General features: G+C 43.7%; 1 protein-coding gene across 1 annotated transcript; it reads left to right on the top strand.

The window, feature by feature from the left end:
- Window positions 1-1108: 1108 nt before the first annotated feature.
- Window positions 1109-26197, top strand: ANKRD22 (ankyrin repeat domain 22). Its single transcript, XM_026503991.4, has 6 exons — window positions 1109-1297; window positions 16746-16937; window positions 20446-20553; window positions 22617-22694; window positions 25240-25338; window positions 25591-26197. The coding sequence occupies exons 1-6, from the start codon at window positions 1277-1279 to the stop codon at window positions 25666-25668; spliced, it is 576 nt and encodes a 191-aa protein (XP_026359776.1). The 5' UTR covers window positions 1109-1276; the 3' UTR covers window positions 25669-26197.
- The last annotated feature ends 1066 nt before the right edge of the window (window positions 26198-27263 follow it).

Here is a 27263-nt window from a genome sequence, read left to right as displayed (position 1 = left end):
TGTTTAGAATGTTGAAGAGATTTGGCATATTACCATGTTTGACCAAGCGGCCTGGTGATTCCATTTAAAATATGTAATGGGGCAATTGATTTCAGACTTACAATGTTAAAACTGAATATTATAAAATAATCTGGCTGAATTTATAAGCTGTATTAGAATTTTTAAGACACCTTAATATTTATTATGTTAATATGTTTATTAGATTTACAAGACAATTTAGCTGGGAAATATTACTTGTTAGGTTCCAAATTGAAGTGCTTATTAAAGAAAATGAAATATAGTAATACTATAAGTGTAATTTAAACGTTTAAAGATAATTAACTAGGATGTAAATGGGACTGATTCTTCAAAAATTTTAGTTTTTTTGGTTTGAATTGCTCCAGCTTTATTCAAAATGCCCTTGGAAGTGAACACATTTATGTATCTACAATAATATAGCTTAAAAACTCCATCTATTATTTAATTTATTACTTTAATTTGTTTCTATTAATTAGGACCATCAAGGAAAAACAAATAACTTTATCCATGCTTAAAGATAGCAAATAATCCATAGTGACAGTTTTGAAGATTCTTTTTTTTTTCCTCTTTTTTTTTTTTGAGCAGGGTGGGGAGACAGAGGGAAAGTGAGAGGGAAACAATCTTGAGCAGACTCTGCGCTGAGTGTGGAGCCCGACAGTGGGCTCAGGACACTGAGATCATGCCCTGAGCCTTAATCAGGAGTCGGCCGCTTAACTGACTGAGCCGCTCACGCGCCCCTTGTAGATTATTTTTCATGAAAGTCAAGCCCGTGGCAGATACACATGGTTCTAACAAGTGAGTTTGCTCATCCCTAGCCTTTCTCAATAGCCACTGAAAACCAGATTTCAATTAGGAAATGCCTTAAATACAGTCCCCTATTTTGAACCCCGAGTCCTTCCTGCAAGGCTGAGAACTTCCCTTTCCCCTTGACTTTGCTCCCTTCTTTCCACATGTCACTACTGGCAGAGGGAATGTGACTCAGAAACCGGTTCCTCGGGGTTGTAACATTAGATGATGCACACTGGGGTCATTATGCTGTAAACCAATGCCCGTGTCTCATTGGGCTGGTTTCTCTAGAAGGTGCGTTGTTGCCTGTGCTGTTGGAAGAGCATTCCACAAGCGTGGGAAGAAAGGACCAGCCACCAGCCTCAGCTTCTAGGGACTTTTCTCTTGGCTGGGAAGGATTTTATGTTAAACAGAAATACTTCCAGAAGATTCAAGAAGTGGTAAAGGTGACGCAAATCTGCGAAGGACCAGCATGGGGATCCTATACTCTGAGGTATGTGCCCATTCTGGAAGTAAGATTCCAAAGGTGTTGAAAATTGCTCTTGCTTCTCAAATGTAATTTCCTGTTCCTGTTAAAGGGTGTCCTTTTCTTGTTTAGCTTTCCGTGAGAGTGTTAAGCAAAACAAAGTGCTGTGTATTAATCTTTTTGAAATATTTAATATTTTAAGGCAAATTATTTTGCAATTCTAAAACTCTACCTTCATCAACGTAGAGAGCAATACGATATATATGTCACGATGTCCAGATGTTTGTGGGGGTAATTTGGATCTTGCAGGAGCTTATGAAAATGAAATTAATGGAGTCATGTTTTCTGATGTCAAGTTTTCAGAGGAAAAGTGAAAATTGTACCCAACTGGATTTTCTAAACATACAAAAGTAGACTGGCTCTTTAATGGAAACACACAGACAGAGCGACACCTTTCAGCTTGGTATTTGAAAAGAAATTCACTACCAGCAATTATACATAAAGATGATCCCTGTATAGAAGAGGGATAAATGCAGAATATGTTTTTGATATTTTGAGTTTTTCTTTTCACATCTGATGAATACAAAAATGTTTTCCCCTGTATTGAAAGTAACCTATTAGAATCAAGTAAATTTGTAATAATGTTTCAAAGGAGTACAAGTAACGTATACACAAGAGTATAAGAGGTGTAATGATGTTATTAATCACAATTTACTCCCTTTCCTCTCCAACACAATTAACTGGTTATTCTGCATTTCATTACAAATGCTCAACAGAACCTCCTTGGGTGGTTCTTCTCCTCATATTTTAATACGAATATTTTAATATAAAATGCAGTTTCTCTGCATTTGCAATTATTTCTAACGCTTGTTGTGTGTTTGTGTGTGTGTGTGTGTGTGTGTCTTTCTATAGTCAATGTACTCTTTGATTAGTTTAAAATTCTAGGTATGTCTCGCTCAGTGACGTCAGTTTGGTGAGAGATCATATATATGAAACTGACAATACACACAGTATTCTAAAATGCTACTGCTCTGGTGTTTCTCAAACTTTAGATTGCCCGAGTTTGAGGAACCTAAAAGACAGAACTTGTTTAATGCAAAGTCAAGAACTCCCAGCCCAGCCAGTCCGTTTCACTCAGTCTGTGGTGGGGTCGAGAAACTTAGCTTTTAGGGGAGCATCCCAGGTCATTCTCCCATGGGTGATCAGTTTACCCCCCATGGGAGAGAAACACTGCTCTAAGGCGAGGGCTTTTCAAATTTTAATGTGAGTACAGATCACCTACGCTCTGGTTCAACTGCAGATTTTTATTCTGTAGGTCTGGGGGGCTGAAGATTTTGCATTTCCATTTCTTGATGCTAATGTTGTAGGTCCACGGACCGCACTTTGAATAGCCGGGTTGCAATCCAGGTCCTGAGAATAATTATGTTAAAAAAAAAAAAGTCTCTGCCCACGCAGTGCAACTGTTTGTCGATTGGGTGTTGGTTTGGCAAGTAGTTGAGTCAAGTCAACGCGAGGTAAGATATGTTGAATTGTGTTTTTTTTTAAGATTTTATTTATTTATTTGACAGAGAGAGAAACAGCCAGTGAGAGAGGGAACACAGCAGGGGAGTGGGAGAGGAAGAAGCAGGCTCCCAGCAGAGGAGCCCGATGCGGGGCTCAATCCCATAACGCCGGGATCACGCCCTGAGCCGAAGGCAGATGCTTAACCGCTGTGCCACCCAGGCGCCCCTATTGAATTGGTTTTAAGTATTGATGGGGAAAAGAAAAGTTTCCTCTACTCTTCCAAAATTTCTTCTGGCTTGGCTAAGAACTACATTGACCTGAGACAGATTAACAGGAGAAAAATCAAATTTAATTTTGTATGTAGGGGAACCCTAGGAACATGAGAGTTCAAAGACAGAAAGGTAAAATGAGGTGCATATGCCATCCTCAGGGAAGGCACAGAACAGGAGCTCAGGATTCAACAGAGAGGAGGCCAATTCACAGGCGAAAAGAAGAGCAGATGTTTGACAATGAGATGTATGCCCTGCTCTACACGGGGTCACTTAGATAAAATTTATCTCTGGTAAAAACTCTCATTCTGGGAGAGACCCCTAATTTAACTCCTTCTCGGTAGTTCAGGGAAGGGAAAAGTTTCTCTTGAGCCTGCTGGATCTTGATTGCCTCTAGCTCAAAAGAGTTCACATGCCAAAGTGACATATTTTGGGGAGACTTACTCTGAACCCCTTCAGTATCAATGAGAATATCCCCAGAAGTGGAATCAATGTTTCACTTTTCAAATATATGGAGGACAACGCGACTTGGAATTTAATCTTATATTTAAAGACAAATTCAACAACGACACATATGCAAACACACATGCATACACACACCCCTAAAACCCCTAACACACCTAGAAGCTCACAGGTAATTATTGAAAGCCCATAATTAATATTCAACCAAAGGTAGCCTAAGGTAGTGTTGAAATAGATGTTTTGGCCATGCCACTCCTTATCACAAGTGGAAGTGGATTCTAGGCCCTTCCATCTGATTGTGCACACTTGCCCACTAACTCTAGTGTCAGCGATGTGAAACACATGAGCCCCTGGAAAGTCCACCATTTCCAGAAAGAAGATAGTTATCTACCATTTTGGCAAATAGTTTCTCAACTTGCAGAATTCCCCCTTGATATCAACTTCTTTTTTTTCTTAAGGTAAAAGTAGCCACCACGGAGGATAGTAAAGGCATTGGTAAGACTAGCTTGGTGGCAGGTTTGTTTCAGGAGTAAGTGTTGAATCTTCCCCAGCATCAGCTGTGTCGAGGATGCTGTCAGTGGAATGGAGGTGTTTACTCTGCCGTCTCATTAGCCCCCCAGCGGCTGATCGCAGGAGATACTCAGCTAGTCTGTGAGAGCTCTCACTGAGCTCTGCTGCAAGGACTCTGGTTTGTGTGCTGGCTTTAGACACATCACATTTTTGGTTGAGAGAGTGATGGTGCCCAGGGCAATGGGTTCTAGAGCTGCACCAATTCTGCCCAAGTTTTCGAAGGTACTCAATATCCCCAGATACCACCTTCTTGATACCTTGCCTAACACTGTTATTCCATGCCCAGGACTGGGATGATCTGGTTTGAGCAATGGATGTTAGTGCTGAAGAGAAGTGGGTCCTTTCAGATGAGAAAAAAAAAAAAAGCTTAGCTTGCTTGCTGCAACTGTAGCTGCATGTGGGAGTGAAGCTTAGTCTTACCCTCTGGTGTCCTGATGCAGAAGCTCTGGGGTGGACCTTCTGTGAGATTCTCCCTTCTCTGATTTTAGAGAAGTTGAGCCGCTCTGGAGTAATCCCTCAAATACATAAACATAACCTACTCATCTGTCATGTATGTACTAGTCTCTCTTCTGCCCTCTGCCAATGGCTCTGTGTTGTCTAAGTATAAAGAATGGGAACCACTAAATTAAGAACAGGCAAGAGCCAGCCAGTCCTGCCCCATTTCTTGGTCCTAGACTGCCTCAAAGTACCTTTTAAAATTTTTAATTCCAGTATAGTTAACGTACAATGTTATATTAGCTTCCAGTATACAATATAGTGATTCGACAATTCTCTACATTATTCAGTGCTCATCACGATAAGTGTGCTCTTCACCAAGACACATATTTTTTAAAAAAAACTTTCAGTGAAGTTCAACTTCCCACTTTGAGTGTGGGAAGCTCTTCTAGATTGGGGATGTAGGCTTGTCATTTTTTCCTTAGAGCTGTAGAGGAGGGAAAAATTCTTTGTCCCTCTATTTCTCTTGGGTTGATTGGCTGGGGCCCCACAAATTTGACTGATAACTGAAATATTAACAAAACAAAAAGAAACAGAAGTTTACCAACACGGGCATCATGCATATGCATGGGAATACCCAGCGATGAGTAACTCACAGGGGTGATTAGAACTCGGGCTCTTATAGCATCTCAACAAAAGGACCACACATTTTCAGAGAAGCGATCAGACACACGAGAAGGACTTTGAGTTTCTAGGGTGGCAAACTGTGGAAGACAAATATGTGGTGGCGCTAATGGAAGACAAAGGCTACAATTCCTTCAGTGACTTCTTTGGGCTGACAAGGGTGACTTTTGTCCTTCCTGGCAGAGAGGGGAGGGGAATCCCCTTCACAAATTTATGTCATGCTTTTAGCTAAATAGGAGGAAGGCAGAGCACTTTCCTTGTATCTGCTTCTTCTCAGTTGACTTCAGCTCAAAATAATTATTATGCCAGAGGTATATTTTGTATATACATATAGTATACACATACATACACATACACATACATACACATACATACAGGTGTATATTCTGTGTATATATATATATATATACATATATGTATGTTCTCTTTCTCTCTCTCTCTCTCTCTCTCTATAGAGAGAGAGAGAAATAATTGACATAACATATTAGTTTCAAATGTATAGCACAATGACTCCGTGTTTGTCTGTACTGCAAAGTGATCACCACAGGAAGTTCAGCTAATATTCACCACCACAGATAGTCACACATTTTTCTCTTGTGATGAGAACTTTCAAGATCTACTCTTAGCTACTTCCAAATACACAGTACAGTATTAAGTCTAGTCACTATGCTGTGCATTACATCTCCGTGATTTGTTCATTTTAAACTGGAAATTCGTACCTTTTGACTCCTTTCACCAATTTAGCACATTCCATCTCCCTCCCACCACCCCAGGGAATGGCCAATCTATTCTCATGCACTGGATTTTTTGTTTTTGTTATTTTTATTTTGCTACTTTTGACTTTGTTTGGATTCCACATATGAGTGAGATCCTATATCCACCGTTCTGTGTCAGACATATTTCGGTTATCATACTGTCCTCAAGGTCCATCCATGTTGCAAACGACAAGGTTTCATTCTTTTTTTATGTGTGTGTATGCCACACCTTCATCCATTCATCCATCAGTTGGCATTTAGGATGTTTCCAATATACTTTTAAGAAAGGAGGAGAGCATGAGGAAGCATTCCCAGGTTTGTCCTAACAGCTGCAACAGAGGATGTGTTTAGAGCTCAGTAAGAGAACCTAGATTGGAATAATTACACCCTGTTAGGAAAGGTGGGCTCTGAAACAGGGCTGACTCATTTAACCCTTATCAAACATACTTGTTCACACTATTTACAATCACAGCAAACATTTAATTAGGGCTTGTTACATATGTGGTCATGTTCTAAGCACTTCATGTGTATTAACTGATTTAATACTTACAGTAATCATGTAAGAGAATCACTATTATTATCTTTATTTTACAAATGAAAAAATTGAGGCAAAGAGAGTTTAAGTGACTTGCCCAGAGTTATGCAGCTGGAAGTACTTCCTGGCTAGCCACTAGGGGCTGCAAGAGCAGACTTGTGTTTGTCTACTCAAGGAAATTACACTTACGCCACTGATGAGCACACCAAAGTTCTTGGTCTACTTGCTTTCTCAATAGGGACGCCATACTCCATGAATGAGTTGGTCTTAACCACCCTGCTTTCTGCCAGTACTCTTCCCCACTAGGTTACACTGTTGCCTGTTTCTCAGAGGGAAAAGAATAGGGAACACTGAATCCAGGTTCCAGAGAGTTACCTTCTATTCCTGCCCTGCAGACAGTACTGCACTGCAAAGTACTACAGAAATTGGAAAGAAGGAAGATGTGTAAGAACTCAACTCAAAAAGGTCAGAACTGTAGAATCTTCTGTAGACTCTTGACACTATCAGCTGGGGAAAAAGCATCGGAAGAAATATCTTGAAAATCATATCGGAATGGTGTATCCCTTTAAACCCGGGAAGGTCTAAGGATAAGCTGATCTATGAGCAAAGGAACACACACACACACACACACCACCACCACCACCACCACCACCACCACCACCACTGTTAACATCAATTTTGGGGGCACAAGCCTATTTGTCAGCCAGGCAGATGTTACTATAGAAAAAGGCACCTGACAAAGAGGAGAAAGATTGTATTGAAGTATAATGTCCACAGAGAGCAATGCAGGTCAAACAGGGCTTTCGGGGAGAGCTGGTAGAGCCGAGAGGGAGAACCCAGGGAGACAGGAAGAGAGTTGTGGGCAATGGGAAGCCATTGGACTGAAAGTCAAGAAAACGTAGAATTTAATACTGACCACACTGGGAACTCTGTGGGACCTTCTATCTATAAAAGGAGAGCAGGATGAGATCAGGTTTAGCATTGTGTCATTCCATGATATGAGAAAAGGAAAGGCAGAAACAAAATGGAAACAAAATGGCTCCTTCACAGTCTTAGCAGCTCTCTCTACGTTGTGTGTTAAACCCCTAGTATTGGCACTGTGTATTCAAAAAAAAAAAAAAAAAGAGCACTATTCTAATATTCTAATTGGTTTCTTAATTCTTTCCTTATACAAGTATTTTGATAAACAATAATGTACTAAGTCACATTTCTAAAAGGAAATGATAACTTGAATGTAGGAACAGAAACCAGGACCAAAAACTTGTAAATATTTCTTCATTCATTGACTCATCCATTTATTGAATCAACAATATTTGTTGATCACACACTACATTCCAGGCACATGCTGGCTCCTGGTAGATAGTGATAAGTAAGTAAAGTGGACCCTGACCTCTTGGAGCTACCAGTTTAAAAAAATGAACATACACATGAACAAAATAAGTATAAATAATGAAAAGTGACATCGAGGAAGCATCAGGATAAAGAGAATATATAAAGGGGGGAGGGGGTCCACGTATGGTCTTTGACCTGAAGGGCTCCTCTTAGGTAATGATAATGAAACTGAGCTCTGAGGAATAAACACCAGTCTTGGGAAGCTTGGGGAGAGAATCCCAGACAGAGGGGACGGATATGTGGAGCACTGGAAGCATGGACGGTTGAGCCTATTGGAATGACGGACGGAGTGGTGTGTGAAGGTGTGTGAAGCAGCTCGTCCAGGTGCAGGCAACAAGGTGCACTGTCTGTACAGAATTTAGAGGCTCATAAATCTGACTAAAGGTTGTTCTGCTTCTTAGTATCACCCAGGCTCTAGTAATTCTAGCTTGGTCCTCCTCACCCTTGGGTAGCCATTGTTTGATGGAAGGTCTGGGCACCCAGGAGGCTGTGAGGGTGATGTTCCTGCCTCCTCCGGGCTCTGCACTCACCTGTTTGGTGGTCTCCGGTGGCAGGGAGGTGTCTGGGATTCTGATCTGCTCCATCCTGGCAGCTAGAACACACCCTTTCTCCTCCTCATGAGGGAAAGGCTTTCTTGCTCTCTCCTGGTCACCATCACTGACCTCAGGGCTTCTAGGGTCTGAAGTCAGCAGTGAGTCTCCTCTGACCTCCTGGCAGTGCAGACAACATACTCTCAAGCAGACCTTGTAGGAGAAAGAACACAAAACAGGTAACTGTGTGCTCTGCTTCCATATCTCCTCATTGCTACTATCCGTCACAATCCAACCACTTCTGGGACCTTCCTTCATGTTCCATAAAGGCTAAATGGGCCTAAGACAATCTTTAGGGGAAAAAAAATCCTCGTGCCTTTTAATTGACCTGGAAGAAAGAAGTTACTAAGAAATTTCCAAATCCCAGTATATGACAAAATGAATCATCAGAAAGAACGGCCTGCAATTAATTGTACAAAGAAAATGAAACCTTTGATAGTGTTCCCTAGGATTGCTTAATCTGAAGAGGAAGAACATATCTTCTTTTGTTTTCTGAGAAGACTTTTCATGAGTGTACCAGAATTACCTGAATCATTTTGCTTCAAAATGCACAAATCCTTCCCAGAAGTTGTTAGGAAACATTTTATAGGGCTAGAGCTTCGGCACAGGGATGGCTAAGGAGCAGCCCACCAGAGTTCCACACGATCTTTCCTTAGACTGGGAATAAGCTGCATTCACTACTCTTTAGAAGAAGCCACAGTGAAAGTGGGGTTGGAGGGATGTCTGGCTCTTGGTGACATCCGCAATGGTGCAAGCAGCTTGGATATTTCTTTTCTTTCCTTTCCTTTTCTTTTTTTTTAAAGATTTTATTTGTTTATATGAGAGAGAGAGACAGCACACAAGCAGGGGGAGGGGCAGAGGGAGAAGGAGAAGCAGACTCCCCACTGAGCATGGAGCCCGATGTGGGGCTCAATCCCAGGACCCTGGGATCATGACCTGAGCCGAAGGCAGGTGTCCACCGACTGAGCCACGCGGATGCCCCAGACGTGATCATGTTAAATAGCATCTACAGAATATTCTAGTTGATCATCCACACGCTGAATGTGTCACGCATTACTGAGAGACTCTTCTTAAATTTTAGGGCCTGGGAAAGTGAGATACACAGTGGGACAGGGGTGGGGTTCTGGCACCAAGTTGGGGGGTATTTTTAAAGCCAGGCACATGGGAAGCCTAAAGGGCACAGGGTTAATCCTGATGTTCCAAGTTTCCAGGGTTTCTGATGTTCCTCACCTCGTGTTACTGTAAGGGTCGCAGGGTTTCATTCTGGCTTGACTTCTATTATGGGGGCTCCTTCCTTTTACTCTTGCAGTGGTTCTCAACCCTGTCTGTGCCTCAGTCACAGCCAGGGAACTTTTAAACAATTCTAATGCCCCTGCCTTACTCGCTATACCCTCCTCCTGAGATTCGAATTCGGTTGGCTAGTAGTGGGACCTGAGCCTGTACTTTAAAAGAGCTCTGATACTTAGCCAGGCTGAGAACCACTGAGCTGAACTATTGAGCTGGTTCTCACATCAAGGCAACAATCTGGATAGAGAGACCAGACTTAAGGCACAGAAAAAAGGCCAGTGAGCAGCAGGAGGAACTGTGGTCCTTGCTGTATGTAGGATGGATCAAGGAAGTTTCTTGGACGTGAACCGTGAACCGGGCTTTGAGGGACCCATCATGCAGCCATACAGCTCCCAAGCAGGTGCAAAGACAGAAGACAGAAATGGACGGAGCATGCTCCTGAAGTTGCTGCAGTGTTGTGAGCACAGACGAGAGGAACAGATGAGACTGGAGAGGCAAGTCGGTTTATTAGTGTGCTCCCTTCACCCTGTGCCTTAGTCTTTCAGGCTGCACAGAGCACAACTCTAGGGGGCCCCATCCACAGGTTAGTCAACGTGGACTCACACACACTTTTGGTAAATCTGCCTTGTCTTCAATCTCCTCCCCACCACCTTCCCCTGCGTCTCCACTGAAGTCTCATGGTGTCTCGACTTCCATCTACTTCTTTCTTGTTCACCATTGTTGTTTTCTTTATTTTCTTTATTTTTAATTTTTTAAAAGATTTTATTTTTTTGAGAAAGAGAGAGTGTGAGAGAGAGAGCACAAGCAGGGGGAGCTGGAGGCAGAGGGAGAGGGAGAAGCAGGCTCCTTGCTGAGCAGGAAGATCCTGAGATCTGCTGACCCTGAGATTGTGATCTGAGCGGAAAGCAGACACTTAACCTACTGAGCCACCCGGGTGCCGCTCTGGTGTTGTTTTGTGACCATGGCTTGAAGTCTTTGCTTGTGTCCCTTTCTCTGTTTTCCCACTTCCACCCACCGTCTTCCAAGACGCATTTCTACCTTCCTTGATTCTTGAGCACAATGTCCCCTTTCATTCTGTTCCCCGGGGGTCATCCGCAGTGACCTCAACATCCACAAGCCTTCCCTTTCCTTTCTGGACCTCTGTCTGCCTCTGCTCCAATCAACCCAACACGATGGCCCGTGACCTCTCATCAGGACCATGTTCCATCTGCAATGTTCAGGATTTGGTGCTTCTGCCTCCTCTTCTAACTCCATAACTGGACCCGTTTCCCACGAGACCACACGTGCTGACACTGCTTCTAGTCCTCCTTTGTGTTTCTGTCTGCTTGTCCATCTCCGTTTGCACGTCTGTCCAGCTCCACCTGCTTCCCGTGTGTTGTCCATTCGGTCTGAATCCCAAGATGAGGTGCTCCTCCCAATGCCTTGCCAGACAGACCTATTTCCTAACCTTTGCTCTTTGCCCCCTCACCTTCTCCATCTTTCCCTGACTGACGAAAACCACGAGCCTATCTTGTCGCCTCAGCCCACCAAAGCTTCTTACTGGGTTTCTACAACCCGATGTGTCAAGCAATGTCCTGTTTGTGTTTCTGTCCTGCAGCGCTTTCATGATGGCTGCCCTGAATCGTCCCCACCGTGCTCCAGAGCCTCTTCCCTCCTCGTCTCAATCCTGTCTCCCTGTTATTAACGCGTTTGTCTATTTAAACGTAACGGTGGCTTCTTGAGTTCATCTCTCTATGCCTGCCTATTTACGATAGATCCATATTGGCATGAAGCCTGAAGATCAAACCTCAGACTTTCAGGCAAGTTTCAGCCAGTGTGGAGTTCCTTCTATGTGTGGTTCTTTCTATCCCAACCACCTGCTTTCCCTCCTTTGCTTTGATCAGAGCCGGGACTGTCATCCTGTTTGGGACGGTCAACGCTTCCACTGTTGTTCTGTATCTCGCCAGCTCTTCATTCTCTTTCACGACCTCTGCCCATCTTCCCTGGTGCCTTATGTTTTTTTTTAAGAATTGTAAGAGAAGCTGACCTTAATAGAGGGTTTATTCTTATGGGTCTGATCTGAGCTAAGTGCTTCATCTGTGCAGTCACATTTCTGTGACCTGATAAAGAAGATGTGATTTTTTTCAAAAAGATTTTATTTATTTATTTGACAGAGAGACGGCCAGCAAGAAAGGGAACACAAGTGGGGGGAGTGGGAGAGGAAGAGGCAGGCTCCCAGCGGAGCAGGGAGCCCCATGTGTGGCTCGATCCCAGGACCCTGGGATCACGCCCTGAGCCGAAGGCAGATGCTTAATGACTGAGCTACCCAGGCATCCCAAGAAGATGTGATTTTTTTTAAATTTTAATTTTTTTGAGAGAGAGAGAGAGAGCGAGCGTATGCACGTGCATGATGGATGGGTGCAGAGGGAGAGAGAGAATGTGAAGCAGACTCTACACATAGCCCAGAGCTCGACGCAGGGCTCAATCTCTCAACCCTGAGATCATGACCTGAATGGAAATCGAAAGTCAGATGCTCGATGGACTGAGCCACCCAGGTGCCCCAAGAAGTTGTGATTATTAAATGCAGAAGGGAATTAAGCACAGAGTTTAAGTAAGTTGTCCCAATAATACTACTGTATGTGGTGGCGTTGAGATTGGAGCCCAGAGGGTCTGCTTCCAGAGCCTGTATTTATGACCCCTTGACACCAGCACTTGGGCTGGACCTGCTGCCTCCCTCTGTGCACCGCTAGCTCCCTCTGGGCTTTCACAACCCAACCCGCCACAATTCCTCTCCAGTCACATCGTCTGATTCCTCATAGACTGTGTGCTCAGGGCCCTGTGGTCTGCCTTCTGCCCATCGCTCTATGAACATTGATGTTCGTTCATGATCAGATCCAGAACCTCTCCTTACATTTCATTCCCGTAAGTCCATCTTCCTTCTCGAAACTCTTCCTTCTTTGCATCTGGGCCGTATCTTTTTCTGGTTTCTCCTGCAACCTCTCTGCCCTCTACTCCTTTACCTCTTGGCAGGTATCGGTACATCTAGGTCAGCCTGGAGAAGAATCTGGGTACATAAGCGGGGAGGCTTGGACACCAGCAGCCCAAGGGGGGAAGAGGACTGACCCGTGTCCTGAGCATGTAGCTCGATTAGGGTATGAGTGGAACCAAACATAATCTCAAACGCAAAGACTTTAGCCGGAAGACACTGTGAAGGTTGTTTTTCAGACGGCCTGCGGTAATGAGAGCCAGAATGTGTCCATGCTGCAGTCATTCCCCTTGATTTCATTCCTAGCACTGCCAGTTAGGAGCCGACTATGGGTAAGAAAGACAACCTCCCTCAGTTTCACTGATACCAAATGGGTGTAATAATACTATTTAGCTGGGGCGGTTGTGTGAGGGTTAAATGAACTAACCGAGGGACTCAATAAAAGTTACCTCATCTTATAATTTATTCATACACTTACTTACTCACCAAATAAACACTGAATGCCTACTTTGTGTCACCTATGTGCTGGATGCTGGGGAGAGAATGTACGAGCACAGACACGATACCTACCCTCATGTAGCTTTCAATATAGTGGGGGAGCAAGTTGTTAGTAATACCCGTGCCCTTATTTACTTAAAGATTTTATTTAATTATTAGAGAGAGAGAGAGAGCACATGCAAAAGTAGGGGGAGAAGCAGAGGGAGAGGGAGAGGGAGAGAGAGAAACCCAAGCAGACTCCGTGCTCAGTGCCTAGCTCAACGCAGGGCTCGATTCCACAACCCTGAGATCATGACCTGAGCCAAAACTGAGAGTCAGACACTTAACTGACTGAGCCACTCAGGTGTCCCAATGCCTTTATTTACTTAGATCAAGGGTACAGATAAGGCAGTGGTACGAGCTGAAGTTGGAAAGACAGGATTCGTGAGATCTGAAGAATCATGTGTCAGCTCAAGGACCACATCCTAACTCCATTGGTCACCAAGTGACCAAAGTTTTCAGTAGGGAGGTGACACGAAGCTGTTGCTTTTGGTGGATGGCCCGGGGGCTGGAAGGCAAGACAGGGAGAAGCAAGGCCAGTCAGCTGGTAGTTCTGCAACAGCCCTGGTGAGAATGACAAGATCTGAGCTAGGACTTTGGCCATGAGGATGGACAGAAGAGTACTAAGGGATAGAACCATCACGACAATTTCCCAGGTTGTCCACTGGTTTCCTCTTCACTGAGAGTTCCCCCAAGTTCCAGAAGCTTCAGAGGTCAACAGAATTCATAATAACTCTTCCCTCAACCCAAGTGGACAGCCTCTTCCTCTTTCAGGGCCGTAGCTTTCTGTTGGACTTCCCGTCTGTCCCTGTCAGCACTTTCATGACCCTGAGCTGCCCCCTGGTGGACACTGGGAGTTCTCAACAGCATAGAACCTTTCCTGGGGTTCACTCAATTCCTGCAACCCACCACTTGTGGTCTAACTGAACCAGGGGGACACTTTACTTTGCACATACAGGAAATAGGAAGCCTAGGAAAGATTAAAAGATAACATAGGATTGATATGTTAAGTACGATCACTTGAGTGGGATTAAGGAAGCACTCAGAGGCACCGGGGTGTCTTAACATTGCCTACTGTATTTAGCTCCTTTTTGTTTGTTATTTCAATTTACGTGACAGGACATCCCTGCTAAGATAAGGGCATCTCCCAGAAAGTTTTTGAGCAGTATTAGTGCTTTAAAAGGACTACCCCTCTAAGGCACCTGGGTGGCTCAGTTGGTCAAGTGTCCAGCTTGATTTCAGCTCAGGTCATGATCTCAAGGTTGTGGGATCGAGCCCTGCATTAGGCTCTGCCTGGGATTCTCTCTCTCCCTCCCCCTTTGCCTTTCTCCCTGCTTGCGCACGCTCGCTCGCTTGCTCTCTCTGTCTCGTTCTTTCTCTAAAATAAAGAAAATCTTATTTTTTTAAAGGACAATGACTTGACTTTACAGTTGATGTGGAAGATGCATTGGTTGGGGAGAAACTTGAGGTTCAGAGTGTGACAGTCACAGGATGTGACAACATAAAACAACCTTTGCCTTATTCCTTCGTTTTATGCCTGAGGACATAGAGACACATGAGGGGAAGAGATTTGTCCCCGGTCACCTGGGGACAGTAGCAGAACCATGATGACGAGCCAGTTTGCTGATAGCAGATATTCCTCCTTTCAACTGCTCTGGTCACTTCTGTGTCAGCCAGACAGAAAACCTGGAGACGCAGCTGACCCCAACTGGTGACAAGGTCTAGTCAAGGGATGACTTCAGGGTAGTAGAGAAGTAATTTGTGTAATTGTGCATTTCTACTGCATTTCGGACCCTTGTATCACCCTCATTTCCTTTTGGGGTACAGAAGTTCGCCTCTTATGGGCTACTGAGCTGACTGTCCTTTAGGATGTTGCTTTCATGAGTAGGGCCTTGGGTGTAAAAGCACCTTACTTTCAAAAGCTCTCTGATTGTGATATTTGGCAATGTTAGAGTATGAACTGATTAGCAAATCGACCCCTCAGCGTCCTCACTGAGGTCTGCCTCAGCTGGTGCTGATTAACCCGACTCTGTGCTTCCTCAACTTTTCCTATTGTTAAGTGTGTGTGTGTGCACCTGCGTATGCACACTAAATTCCCAACTGGTAATACATTGCACGGGGTGACGAGTAATGCGTTTTATCCTCCTCCCTGTCCCCCTGCAACTGCGGCTGGCACCCAGGAGAGTCTGACTTGATCGAATCAGCAGCAACAATCTTTTCCATAGATTGAGCCCCATCTCTGTGCTCTGTATTATTCTACATGCCTTGGTTTTTTTTTTTTTTAACTCTCTAATTAAAATCAGTCTGAGAATATTCAGTAGCTGCCTACCGTGTGCCGGTGCTGTGTTAGTACTGGGGATACAACTCGAATGGATTCCAATGACGACTGGCACGATGTAGCCTCTGTCCGCCGGGCGCTGACAACCCGAACTTCGACGCCTCCCCTCACTCGCTGCTACCGCAACCCCTCCCCATCCATGCGACCACGATTCTAAATCAGTAAGAAAGGAGTGACAGTTATCCAGTGGCGGCAAAGCTGCACCGACCTCAAGAAAGACTTCAGAGGGGAAGGGGGTGGGGAAATGGGATAGGCTGGTGATGGGTAGTAAGGAGGTCACATATTGCATGGTGCACTGGGTGTTATACGCAACTAATGAATCATCAAACTTTACATCAAAAACTAGGGATGTACTGTATGGTGACTAACATAATATAATAAAAATATAATTATGGAAAAAAATAAATAAATCATACATGTATACATGGAAAAAAAAAGACTTGATAAAGCAAACATTAAGTGATGGCATGGAGCCAGGTTGGCAGAGAGGGGAAAAGGGTTTGTGCGGAGGGAGCCGTGAGGACAGGGGCCCAGATGGAAGGATCCGGACATGAGAACTGAACACAGAAGAGAGGTCCAGAGGAGGGGCAAAGTGGGCAAGGGGAGGTCGGCTTCGGTCTTGCTGGTAAGCTCCCATCGTGCTTTGCACAGCTCCTTCTAACACTTTCAAAATAAAAAGCATCGAATGAAGTTAACTAACTTGTTATTTATATATTATTTGTCTAATATAGGTGTTTTCCACTGCATTGGGTTCCTTGAGTACAGGGGGTCATACGTCTTTGTCCTATCACTTAGGGCTGCCCTAAATCCCTCCCATAGGCCTATCCTGCCTTTCTGACAGGGGTCATCTCTCCACCCGCACACCACACAATTTCCTCCCTGACCTGAATCGGCAATGTTTTCCTTCCGGGTATTCCCTCATTCAGTGAATACATCTGTATGCCGAGCAATCTGGGAACTGGTAAGGGCTTCCTCATGGACTTAGGCTTAGATTTAAGCCTAGGCACAATGGAGACCAAAGACCTCATCTACAAAGCAATATATTCCAATTTGGAAACACTGGAGCTTTAAGTGACTGGGTGAGGATTTCTCTCTTATGGGGGCTTTCATTATAGCCGTATTGCAAAATCTGCTTTTGTGTTTCCCCTCTCAGCCCATCTGCCAGGCAGCCTACCAGAACGACTTGGGTCAAGTGTGGCGGTGGGTGAGAGAAGACAGCGCCTGTATCAACGTGCGAGATGGCTTTAATGGAGACACTCCCCTGATCTGTGCTTGTAGGCGAGGACACCTGAGAATCGTTTCCTTCCTTTTAAAAAGAAATGCTGATGTGAACCTCAAAAACCGGGTGAGGCCATTACACATGAGTGGAGAGAGTCATTGACCATGGTAATCCTTTCTCCCCACAGCAATGGAAATAGTGAATGCCATTCTCTTGTTGCTCGTAGCTCCTGATACCAACTTTTTTTTTTTTTGCCTTACTTTAGAGGGACAGACAGACACTATTCTATAAGGCCAAAAAGCCAAATAAATCACAGTTCAATCAGCAGGCATGTTTTGTGGTTAATTATATCCTCATACTTCTGAAAAGAATGGTAATGGTTCACTCATTTGACTAGTGAGAGCTTCTTCCTTTCTTTTCATCTTCCTCTCCATGCTGTTCCCTGCCTTCCCGCTACCCTCTCCCTGCTTTTCCTCCTCATTATCACAGAAGTAATGGGAAAGATTTCTGGAAAAAAATGTTGACCTGCTGGTGTTAGGTCATTAGATTTTTACCTACTGGGTCAGTGTTCTCCAGAAGATCCCACAGTTTGCTTATAGGATTGAAGAATGCTAGTGAGACATCTGTCAAGAACAAACAAGCTCATGAACCAGAGGCTCCTTGAAGGCACACAGAAAGGCATAAAGATTGTACTCAGGATGCAGTGTTAGCCGATGGAATCTTTAGAATCAAGGAAGAGCAGAATACATGTGTTGCCAGGAGCATCCTTTCAGAACACCTTCGAACGTCCATTGTCTGCCTCATAGCAACAAGCAGCATTTAAAGTGCACTGAATAAATATAAAAAGTCATTATTGGTCATAATTATGAGTGTCCTGTTCCCACTCATGTACATTCAGTGAGGAAAAGCAGCCTCTAGGGCCCCCCTTGCCCCTTCCGAGTCAGTTTCAAGACCAGCTTGTTTGCAGCAATAACATATTCCCAGAAAATGGATAGCTCCTGGACCTTCTTGCCTGTACTTACTGCTTTTTTTTCGCTTGGTTGGGCTTAAAAGCAAGTCAGGCCTGCACCGGATCTCACAGATGGCAGCTTAGTGGCGTATGACAGGCTCTCCCTAACTCACAGCTGACGAACCAGGTGTGTGCGCTCGCGGTGAGTGGGCGATGTCTGTGGGTTCACGACCTCTGTCTGGAGACGTGCTCGTCTGGAAGCTGCTGGAAGGAGATATTGGTCAACACAGGGATGGGGCCGAGAAGGCGGTGAAGCTGAGCTAGCCTGCTGGGATCCTCTGGTATCATGAACATCTTGGAAAGGACTTGGGAGATACTTTAGAAAAATAGAGATTTTATCACAAGAAGGGTTTGGCTTACATTTTATATTTTTAAAATATTTTTAATGGTTTTTAAATGTCTAATCTTCTTAATTTTTCCCGAATACTAATCTTGGCACATTAATAATTTAACCAGTGCCTTCTCATTTCTTAAATGTATGTTTAGGACTTATTTTCAGAAGTACTAAATGAACAAAGGCCTCAAAATAAAACACACAGTTCTGCTGGCAATTCACACACACACACACCTAATAGAGAACATCAGTTCTATGGAAACCAAATTAAATTAATGGGGCGCCTGGGTGGCACAGCGGTTAAGCGTCTGCCTTTGGCTCAGGGCGTGATCCCGGCATTCTGGGATCGAGCCCCACATCAGGCTCCTCTGCTGTGAGCCTGCTTCTTCCTCTCCCACTCCCCCTGCTTGTGTTCCCTCTCTCGCTGGCTGTCTCTATCTCTGTCAAATAAATAAATAAAATCTTAAAAAAAAAACATAAATATACTTTTTTTTTTTGGCCTGTCAAGTTGACCAGGATTAAAAGAGGAAACCGAGTGTTGATCAGGAAGGAAGTTTAAATCATTAAGATTTTACCCGAGCACAATTTAGCAACACAATATGAGAAGCATTCAGACCTTTCACGTCAGCAATTATACTTTTAGAAACTTTTGCTAAGGACAAATTTGGAAATGTTGACAAAGCTTTATGAATGAGGATGTCCAGACAGCGTAAAAAGTTAAAATCTTGAAATGTCCAACAGGTAGGGTTTGGTCAAATAAATCAGAATAGCTTTATTCAATAGAAAGTCATGCAGCCATGGAAAATGCACAAATTCTAAATGTGAAAAGAAAAAGAGGGTCTGATTTTACATATGCAGCATGTTCCTACATTTTAAAATTCCTTATAATGCATTTTATTTTATTTTTTAGAAATATTTTATTTATTAATTTGACAGAGAGAGAGAGAGAGAGAGAGAGAGCACAAGCAGGGGGAGGGGCAGAGGGAGAAGCAGGCTCCCCGCTGAGTAAGGAGCCCAGTGCGGGGCTGGATCCCAGGACCCCAGGATCATGACCTGAGCCGAAGGCAGACGCTTCACCGACTGAGCCACCCAGGTGCCACTGCATAATGCATTTTAAAAGACTGGAAGACAATACAGCCAAAATGTTAACAATTATTTCTGGGCTGATAATGGGTAATTTTAAATCCTGTCATTATACCCTTGTTTAGTTTACAAAATTTTTACAGAGAACGTATATACCTTGATATTAAAAAAACAAAAAGTATTCTTATTTAAGAAAAGCACTCCCCCAACTGGAAATTAACCTCTCTTTCCTCTCTGACTTTCTCTCTCTCCACATTGATTTGATTGGTATTCCAATCATCGTGGCCGGTTTTGCATTATATTTATTGTGCTCGTTTTTTGTCTACCTTTATCTGATTATGAGGCCCTGAGGCTTGATATCCCCTCCCCAGAAGCTTAAGTCTATCACCTGATAAATTGTCACATATTTGAAGAATTAAATTGACTTATTTCCATTCTTCCAGCACCGTGTGTATGCATGTAAGAACAGGGAAAATATGCCACGTGATTAAGATTTTCCCATAAACAAACCACAAAATGAATAATCATCTACCATAGATGAGTCAGGGATAATGATAGCTTTTCACACTGAATTCAGTCCTATGTTTATATCTCACTGTATTTGTTCCCCAAAAAACTAACATGCGTGTGAGAATCCATCTTTTTAAAAAAATATATTTATTTATAGATTTTTGAGAGAGAGAGAGACAGCGTGTGTGAGTGGGGAGAGGGGCAGAAGGAGAGAGAGAGAGAGAGGGAGAGAGAGAGAATCTCAAGGAGACTGCCCATGGAACCCGTGTGGGGCTTGATCCCACGACCCTGAGATCATGACCGGAGCCAAAATCAATAGTTGGTTGCTTAACTGGCTGAGCCACTCAGGCACCCTGAGAATCTTTGGACTATACTGTGCTTGACATTCCCATCAGTGGAGAAGCGGCCTTATTAATCAGACACACTCCACAGAAGGAGTTGCCATGGGTACGATAAAAATAAAAAGCACAAACTCACCTTCTTTTTTTTTTTAATGTAGTCTTTTGTTTTCTTATTTTTAAGTGAGCTCTGCTGCCCAAAATGGGGCTTGAACTCACGACCCTGAGATCAAAGGTCGCATGCTCTACCGACTGAGCCGGCCCGGCACCCCACCCACAAACGAAACTTTTTGATATGGCAATCTGAAGATATGGAATTTGAGACAAGTATTAATAAAGAGTGCTTTTCTTAATTTTCAGAAAGAGAGAAACTGCTTGCATTATGCCGTGAAGAAAAAATTTACGTTCTTCGATTACCTACTCATTATCCTCTTAATGCCAGTTCTGCTTATCGGGTATTTCCTCATGGTGAGTAACACGGGTGTGATCAAGGGATAAACGGGGAGGACAGCAACAGCATGACTCAGCCAGTGTTGCGGACCAGTCAGAGGCAGGGAAACAGTAACAAAATAAGCTCCTGGTTCGTATTCTAAAAATAGCATTTCCAACATCCACAGGCAACGCTGTGATAGAAAGAAAGTGAGAAGAAAGGTGGCCAACCAGGTTCGTCTGTGTGATGTTTATTTAGAAGAATAAATTAATCTTGGTGAAGAATCATCGGAAGGAAGCAGAAAATCCCGAATATTAAGGAAATATTCCCCCGCCACTTCTTTTCTCCTTTTACATCAAAAGAGCTTGAGTCTTTGTACACATCTTTGAGTTTCTGATTTTTCTGGACCTGCCCTGTCTCGAGTTAAAAACAGATCCTAAGAGATTTGCAGCCAGAAGTTGACAAACACGGAACATCTTTATAGAGAATTTAGCCAACCTTTCATGTTGACAGAGTTGAATAACGAAAGATGTAGTTGGGGGAGGAACGCAGTCATTTTATGAGTAGAAGATGAAGCTTGAGATGGTTATTTTTGTTTTTTCCAAATGGAGCGACAGCTTTGCACTGACTCATTGGTTCCCTGGTGTCTGGTTCCATTGTTGAGGGATGACTTAGCAGATGTGTCACTTAATCCAATTAAATGACCAAGCTCCCTTCTCTCCATAGCTAACAGACCATGGACATTGGTTACTTTTGCCACCAGAGGTTCCAGAACAGTCTGCCAGTTGGAAGTGTAATTACCCCCTCGGGTATTTAAATGTCATAGAATTTGAGGAACTCTAATTAAATATGATAATGCCCATTTTTGATGCTTGGATTTATGGGAAAAAGAAAACACAAGCCACTGATAAACACATCATCTGCTTATGTACTGGAGAGGTTCTTGAAAAATTAATTGCGTATTTAGTACAGAGCATCGAAGTATTTGCAGTTTTGGGGCGGGCGAGGGGTCTGCCATTCATTTCCAAAATGATCACAAGGGTGATGAGCAAGACTCAAGACTCGTTCAGAATTTGTTGAACACAGCCCTGCTTCCTAAGACAGTTGGAGGTTTAAAAACTGGAGGCTTTGGCAAAAATACTGATTGTAATGAATAACTGCCTCTGATTGCGCATTTATCCTACGTATTCATGGGGCATGGAACTGCACACTTGTGATGCACAAGACGCAAGTGCCAGGGGAGGACGTTTTGGAGGAAGGGACCAGAAAGGACTGTATTACTTCAGAGAAAGGTAGGAGGAGACAGGCAGTCTCGGTGTTGACCAGGGAGGGAATTACAAAGAAAGGAGGAAAGTGGGTGGGGCTTCCTGCACAGCAAAGGGGCTGACCTTCAGGACTTGACCCCCTGTTCCCCAAGAGCTGTGCTCCCTAAAGCAATGGGATGTGGTGGGGGGGGGGGATGCTCAAACTGTCCTGTGGTCAGAATCTCGGGACTGGGCAGGAAACGTGGATTTCTGAGGAGACTCGTTTATTTCATTCCTTTGTTCCATCATTCAGCACATACTTACTGTGGACCTACTCCGTGCACACACTGCTGGGTGGGAGGGATGCAGGGGGAAAGCAAACAGGTGTAGTCCTTGTCCTCATGAGAGAGAGTAGAGAAGAATGGGTCCTTAATGAAATAACCACAGAGACGCATGTAAAATTACTACAAAGTAGGTGGTACAGGGAGGTGATCTTCTGCCAGAAGAGAGATTTCACTGAGCCAGTAGGTCAGGGAAAGCGTCCTGGAAGAAGAGAGGCTTGGGCTGGGATATTACAGATGCATTTACCAGGTCAAGAAGGGAGGTCTGGCGTGGGGCCACTGAATTCACATTTCCAGTTTCCCAGGTGCTGATGCTGCTATCCCAGGACCACACTCTGAGAACCCGTGTTTTAGCTGACTGATATTGGAGGGAGAGGGGAGAGGGGGGAAATTTTAAGGAAGATGCACAGACACGTAGAGGTATAGGGATTAAAATCAATCCTGTTGAGTAGAATAGACATAAGATGGAGAAAAGTTTCGTCAATGGACCTCTTCTGTACTTGCTGTTTCTAACAGGTGTCAAAGACCAAGCAGAATGAGGCTCTCGTCCGAACGTTGCTCAATGCTGGCGTTGACGTGAATGCCACGGACTGCGTAAGTTCCTGGGTTTGGTCATTTTGAAAGAATCTTCAAAATGGCATTTGCAGGCAGTGTGTTTGTCACCTACAAAGTTACTCACTTTATTTTCCTATTTTCCTTGGCTTTCTTTACATTTCATTCTTTCTTTCCTTTCGTTTCCACTGCTAGTCAGGCAGCCTTGAAGTTGTTTAGATGCTGCTGCTAAACTCATGGGAGTAAAATCTTCATTGACTAGAGGACATTTTCTAAAAGAACCGCTCCACCTTTGATGAGAAGTTATGGGAAATGAAGGCTCTGCTAGGAAACTTCCATCCTCCAGAGTTAAGCCGCTGGAGTCAATCTAGGCTTGTCACCTTTTGCCTGTGTGTGCTGTGGCCGTCATAAACGTATTGGATTCTCGGTTTCCTCACCTGTAAAGTGAGGGCGCTGATAGCACCTCCCTTGCAAGGCTGACTCAGGTAAAGTGCTTAGCAGAGTGCCTGGCGCATAGTGAGGTCAGCGAGTACCAGCTGCGGCAGCCAAGCTTGCAGCCCACTGGGTGAGAGGGGCCCCATCTGTCAACTAGACCGGTAAGGATCAAGGTCAAAGAGCCCAGATGGTGGTGAGGGCAGTGACCACTGAGCAGCAGCCCGTAACTACTTCCTGTGTCTAAATAGCAAGTTTTGTCTCCACCTTTCACCCCTGCACCCTGCACGCCTCTTCCTCCCTTAAATGATCATAAATGGATCAAATGTTTATTTGTATGAACTTTTATTTGCTTCTATCGATTAGATGAAATTTCGGCTTCCCAATTGTGTATTGAAAAAGTTGGCAAGTTGAAATTTGAGTCGAAAAGAACCAATATTTTCTTTGTGGTCCCGAATTTATTTTATGTTGTATACATCTGTGTGTGTGCGTGTGCATTACCGTTGTTTTCTGATGGAGCGAATGTGCCCGTCGCTGTTTCTATTCATTACTTACATCACCTTAGTGTTGGTTATATTGGTATCGTATGTTTAGATGGAGGTAGCTCCATGTGCCCGTGTGTGCATGTACACGTGTGTGAGTGTGCATGCATGTGTGTGCATGCGTGTGCACACATGTGTCCATACCTGTGTGCGCGCGTGTGTGCATGTGTGAGCATGCGTGTGCATGTGCATGTGTGTGCACGCATGTGTCCGTGCATGTGTTAGCGTGTGCATGTGTGTTTGCGTGCGTGTGCGCGCGCGTGTGCGCATGTGTGTGATCATGTGTGTTCATGTGCATGTGTGCGCACGCATGTGTCCGTGCATGTGTGAGCGTGTGCGTGTGTGTTTGCGTGCATGTGTGTGCGCGCTTGTGTGCGCATGTGTGTGAGCGTGCATGTGGGCATGCGTGGGCATGCATGTGCGCGTGTGTGCCTGTGTGTTTGCGTGTGGGGGGAGGAGAGAATAAGTTTATGAAATGCACATTTTCCCTTTTATTTAAAACAGGATTTTTGTATTAATTGGAGTAGACAACTACTATGCTCCATCATTTCCTGTATTAAGTAAGATGTTATTAAAGATTAGGTAAAAGATTTGTTGACGATTTTTTGGGGTCTTCTAGTTTAACTTCAGAAGATTGAAAACGTTGTGATCAAAATCGCTCTGGGATATTTTTCAGGTTCTCTGTGTGTCTCTAGCTGGATGATTGCACTCCTGTGCATACTTGTGTGCACATTCATGCACGCACACACGCTTTTCCTGCCATTTTTCTACATCTGTCTGAATATTCAGATTGTCCCCCTCTAAGTGATGCGATGCATTATATTTTTAGGGAATTAGACTCTTTATTCACATGGGAACGTTCAGAGCCGGATCTTCCACTTATCATCTCACCACTTAATAAAAATAAGTGATCGCAGCATTTTTTGCTATGATCTCAGAAGAGTTAATAAGGTCTGATATTATTTCATCACATACCAAAGCCACAGTTGCTTGGCTGCTTCTTGAAAGGCAAAATTGGGGGGCACAAACACCTTAGCTATACATTTCTTTTCACTTGAGTTAGTGCTTTAAATTAGTACCAAGAGAGCAGATCCACTAGTTTAAAGTGCAGAATACACGCTCCAGCAAACCTGTTTGGGAAGCTTCTCCATAGAGCGGCACCGATGCTGTCACTGTGCTGGAACACGAGCCACGTTCTTCAGCTTGTGGGGGCTTTAGTCAACAACCACAGAGGATGATATTTGCAAAAAGGCCCATGTGGGGACCTTTATGAGAAAAGACGGCAAGACGACCAAGGTGATGATTGCCCAGACATGTGGAATCTTACCAAGAACCCTTGAGATAATTCGGCAGCAGCTTCTTATAAGTTGCATTGTTTAAGTTGGGAGCAGAAAATGAGAGAGGAAGATGTTAATGGCTTATAGGACATGAATTATATGCACGTTGAGGCAAAAGAGGTGTGTTAAATACAAGAAATGTAGTTGTGCATAGATGGTTTGAGGACCGGCTTACTTAGTTGTAGGCTGTGACATGTGACATGTACTCGCTGAAGAAGCCACCTGCTAGGGACAGTAGAGCCCAGTGATGAGCCTAGGTGTGGTCCTCTGTTTCAGGACGGCTGCACGGCGCTACATTATGCCTGCCAAATGAAAAACCAGACCCTTATCCCTCTGCTGCTGGAAGCTCGTGCCGACCCCACGATCAAGAACAAGGTAAGAACCTGTGGACATCTTCCGAGCTCCCTTCCAGCAGCAGCATCTTCTGATTTCGGCTTTGTGTTGAAGTGCATTAATTGCCTCTGATGTTGTTTGTTAACAGCAAAACTAATTGTCCTCGTTAAGGAATTAAGTTATCGTATTACTATTAAAGCCTGTGAGTCAGTCGGTCTGGACTGTTTGCTAGACCTTTTGCTTTGAGGTTGGACTGTATCGGGAATAAATAACTATAATTTTTTTTCTCCTCAGCGTGGTGAGAGTTCCCTGGATATTGTGCGGAGATTAAAGTTTTCCCAGATTGAATTAATGCTAAGGAAAGCATCATAATCCTTGTGGCCTCACATGGAGAAGTAGATAAAGTTAAAGGACTGGATTCTATCTCCATTTTGGACAATTGGTCTGTGGACTGTTGAACCTGGATGCTATGATTTTATGGTTACCATGGGTAACCATAATCGTGGTTACCATGGTAACATTTTGAAAGAGCTTTGTATTTAGAATTTTCTTTTGCCCATTGGAGTTCACCATGGTCACGATCCTTCTAGGAGAAACACCAAAACTCTTGGAGGCTCCATTTTGGTCCAAAAAAAAGGTGACATTTCAAGGTCAGTCTCTCCCAAAGAAGAGGATCAGTGTTACCTGGTTCAGTTTTCTCTTCTCATCTGTGCGGCTCTTACCAAGAGGCTGTCCTGTCTATATCATGCCCAGAAGACAACTGGATCTATCCGTCCTTTTTGAGTAGTAAGAAGAAGAATCAAAGTATATATATTTGTATAGACTGATGTATTGGGGGGATGGGAGGTGAGCTTCATATGTAAATATTTACTCGGTGAAACAACTTCAATAAAGTCATCTATCAGTCGTCAGGGGTGGGAGTATTTATGCCACCGTAATTGGCAAAGGCTGTAAGTCAGGGCTTTTTCTTTTTCTTTTCAGAGAGTCGATTTCTTTTATTATTTATTTATTTTTTATTTTTATTTATTTGAGAGAGAGAGAGAGCACAACCAGGGGGAGGGGAAGAGGGACACAGAGAAGCAGACTCCCCGCTGAGCAGGGACCCCCCCCCCCCCGTCCCACCCAACCCATGACCACAGGGCTCGATCCTGCGACTCCAGGATCATGACCTGAGACGAAGGCAGACACTTCACCAACTGCGCCACCCAGGCGCCCCTCCAGAGAGCCAATTTAACCAGCATACCTCTAGATATTTTGCTATTGGTTTATAAGTAAGAGCCATCTTGATTTTTTTTTTGAACAAAATTGTGTAACTATCAAGATGTTTGTTCAAAAATACCTTTCTGATTCTCTTGTGAAGGCGAGGCAGATACTAAGATTGTTCATTCTGTTTATATTTATTGACAAAATTTAAAACAGTATTGTTAACTATTGGACAAAGGATTTTTTTTTTTTTACAAGAAAACGAGCAACAGGATGTCGTGGTATGTGGATTATACTTCTAGAGGAGAGACAGAATATCAAAAAGTATTTCTCAAGTCGTTTGTCAATAGACAGAGTAGAAATAAACACATTTAAAAAATGATTGAATTTTGCAAAGCCAGACTGAGTCATCAATATCTTTAGACACGGACTAAGCCACACTACGTGGTAACAAATAAACAGTCTAAGAGGGAAAGCTTTACCATCCTTGAACAGAATACGGGCTTAATGAAAATCCAGTCCAGGAGTATTTATTGAACTACGTACAGAGCCTTAAGGCACATGTTTTGTGAGGGAAGGAGTAGGGTGTAGATATGATTCTGAAGCCCTTAAGTGCCTCTTAAATTATTTAAGGCGCATTTGCACTGAACGAAGTTAGCAGGTGACTCTGGGGGATTGAATAAACAAGCGAACTTCACGCACCAGTACATCTTCAATTTGGTTTGCAAAATCACTCTCTCACCCACGTACTTCATAACTGTCAT

The sequence above is a fragment of the Ursus arctos genome, unplaced genomic scaffold (genome assembly GCF_023065955.2).
Source record: "Ursus arctos isolate Adak ecotype North America unplaced genomic scaffold, UrsArc2.0 scaffold_7, whole genome shotgun sequence".
Classification (NCBI taxonomy): Eukaryota; Metazoa; Chordata; class Mammalia; order Carnivora; family Ursidae; genus Ursus; species Ursus arctos.
Note: the sequence above shows the minus strand (reverse complement) of the source record. Positions and strands in the feature narration are given on the sequence as shown.